Source organism: Sinocyclocheilus rhinocerous, unplaced genomic scaffold (assembly GCF_001515625.1).
Source record: "Sinocyclocheilus rhinocerous isolate Xijiao unplaced genomic scaffold, SAMN03320098_v1.1 scaffold2764, whole genome shotgun sequence".
NCBI lineage: Eukaryota > Metazoa > Chordata > Actinopteri > Cypriniformes > Cyprinidae > Sinocyclocheilus > Sinocyclocheilus rhinocerous.
Window position 1 is genome coordinate 62254 of NW_015650694.1, and position 2447 is coordinate 64700.

Below are 2447 nucleotides of genomic sequence, written 5' to 3' on the forward strand. Positions count from 1 at the left end.
CACACACTCACACTCTCTCACACTCTCACACACACATACACACACACACACACACACACTCACACTCTCTCACACACTCACACACACATACACGCACACACTCTTACACACACACACACACACACACACTCTCACACACACACACACACACACACACACACACACACGTGAGATCACTGAACAGAACCTCAGTTTTCATCAAAGCAAACACTCTGGCTGCAGTAAACACACATGAACCTCCACACATTCATCAATCAGAGCTCATTTACATACAGATGTATTTTATTTCTCCAACAAAATGGAGTTTTTCATTCCTTTCCTCAGTCGTCTCTGGCTGCTCAAGCATTATGTGTTGAGTTCCTAGCAGCTCCGTTTAAACTACTTAAAGGTGGGCAATATGACCAAAACCTTTACCGCAATATAGTGTCATTTTCAACCAGAAACTATACCATGAGTAATTTATGACCTGAATATTTATCAAAATATAAGTAATTTTCAACCAAATTAAGGAATTGCATGACAATATAATATTTTTGCCTTAAATCAGAGATACTACTAGTCGAAATTAAAGCCATACTCCGTATTTCTAAAATAATTGCTAATTACATTTGGTCAATAATAAACTCATAGTGTTGATGACCGGCTGTTTTTCACTTAAAACAACCGATCGAATCTTCACTGGTGCTCTCTGAGAATTCTGTACTCTCGCTTACAAAACTGCCATTACCTAAATCTGTCTCGGTACTTTAGAAAACACTTGGATGTGTGTCTGATAATTAGGATTTTCAAACTGAATTTGACAAAGGTACAGTAGTAACAGTCTGAGAGAAAGAGCATGAAAAACTCACCAGTTCAAAGCCCTATAAATGACTACAAAAAAGGACTCTTTGTTATTGTCTTCTTGCATTTATTTTCCTGTTTGACTCTGTAAAGCTGCTTTGACACGATCAGTATTGTAGAAAGCACTATAGAAATAACGGTGACTACAGAAGTGTGACACGACTCTGTGAATCACTGAGATGACTCTTGTCATTGAATGAATGATGAAGTGAGTCAGTCGTGTGAACTGTTCCTGGATCAGTCTCGCAGCGGCTCTGACTGACGCTTCGTGTCCGTGTCGTTCCTCAGGTGTTCTCGGGTCAGTTCTTATCGGATAAGAAGATCGGCACGTATGTGGAGGTGGACATGTACGGCCTTCCCACCGACACCATCCGGAAAGAGTTCCGAACACGTATGGTGATGAACAACGGCCTGAACCCGTACTACAACGAGGAGCCCTTCGTCTTCAGGAAGGTCTGACATCTTCACGTTCTCTCACGTGATTCTGCTTCAGAAGACTGCACTGGATATTATTTCCACTTGTTTTCGTTATTCTCAGTATTTAATTTTAGTTTGTTTGGATAATCACTCAGTTTTGTTTTAGTTTAAAGCAGTCAGTTCTTTTGTTAGTGATTCATTCAGTCAGCAAAGATGGAAATATGAATCAAAAGTCATGAAGCCGCACATGAATCAGTTCAGAATGATGCTTTAAAATGATTCATCACAGTTTACTGTAAGCTGAACGTTTGATGAATGTTCGATAAACGTTTGAGTGTTAGATGAAAGTTTGATGAATGATAGGTGAGCGTTAGATGAACGTTTGATGAGCGTTAGATGAAATTTGAGCGTTAGATGAACATTTGATGAATGTTAGATGAACATTTGAGCGTTAGATGAACGTTTGATGAATGATAGGTGAGCGTTACATGAACGTTTGATGAGCGTTAGATGAACGTTTGATGAGCGTTAGATGAAATTTGAGCGTTAGATGAACGTTTGATGAATGTTAGATGAACATTTGAGCGTTAGATGAATGTTTGATGAGCGTTAGATGAACGTTTGATGAGCGTTAGATGAACGTTTGAGCGTTAGATGAACGTTTGAGCGTTAGATGAACGTTTGATGAAAGATAGGTGAGTGTTACATGAACGTTTGATGAGCGTTAGATGAACGTTTGATGAATGATAGGTGAGCGTTAGATGAACGTTTGATGAGCGTTAGATGAACGTTTGATGAGCGTTAGATGAACGTTTGATGAGCGTTAGATGAACGTTTGATGAGCGTTAGATGAACGTTTGATGAGCGTTAGATGAACGTTTGATGAATGATAGGTGAGCGTTACATGAACGTTTGATGAGCGTTAGATGAACGTTTGATGAATGATAGGTGAGCGTTACATGAACGTTTGATGAGCGTTAGATGAAATTTGAGCGTTAGATGAACATTTGATGAATGTTAGATGAACATTTGAGCGTTAGATGAACGTTTGATGAATGTTAGATGAACATTTGAGCGTTAGATGAACGTTTGATGAATGTTAGATGAACATTTGAGCGTTAGATGAACGTTTGATGAATGTTAGATGAACATTTGAGCGTTAGATGAACGTTTGATGAGCGTTAGATGAA

General features: G+C 38.9%; 1 protein-coding gene across 1 annotated transcript in view; it reads left to right on the top strand.

The window, feature by feature from the left end:
- The window catches only part of plcb4b (phospholipase C, beta 4b), a 51762-nt gene that overhangs the window by 31807 nt on the left and 17508 nt on the right, over positions 1 to 2447 (top strand). Inside the window, 1 exon segment of the mRNA XM_016517361.1 lies at positions 1129 to 1293. Within this exon segment, the coding sequence (XP_016372847.1) occupies positions 1129 to 1293 (165 nt within the window).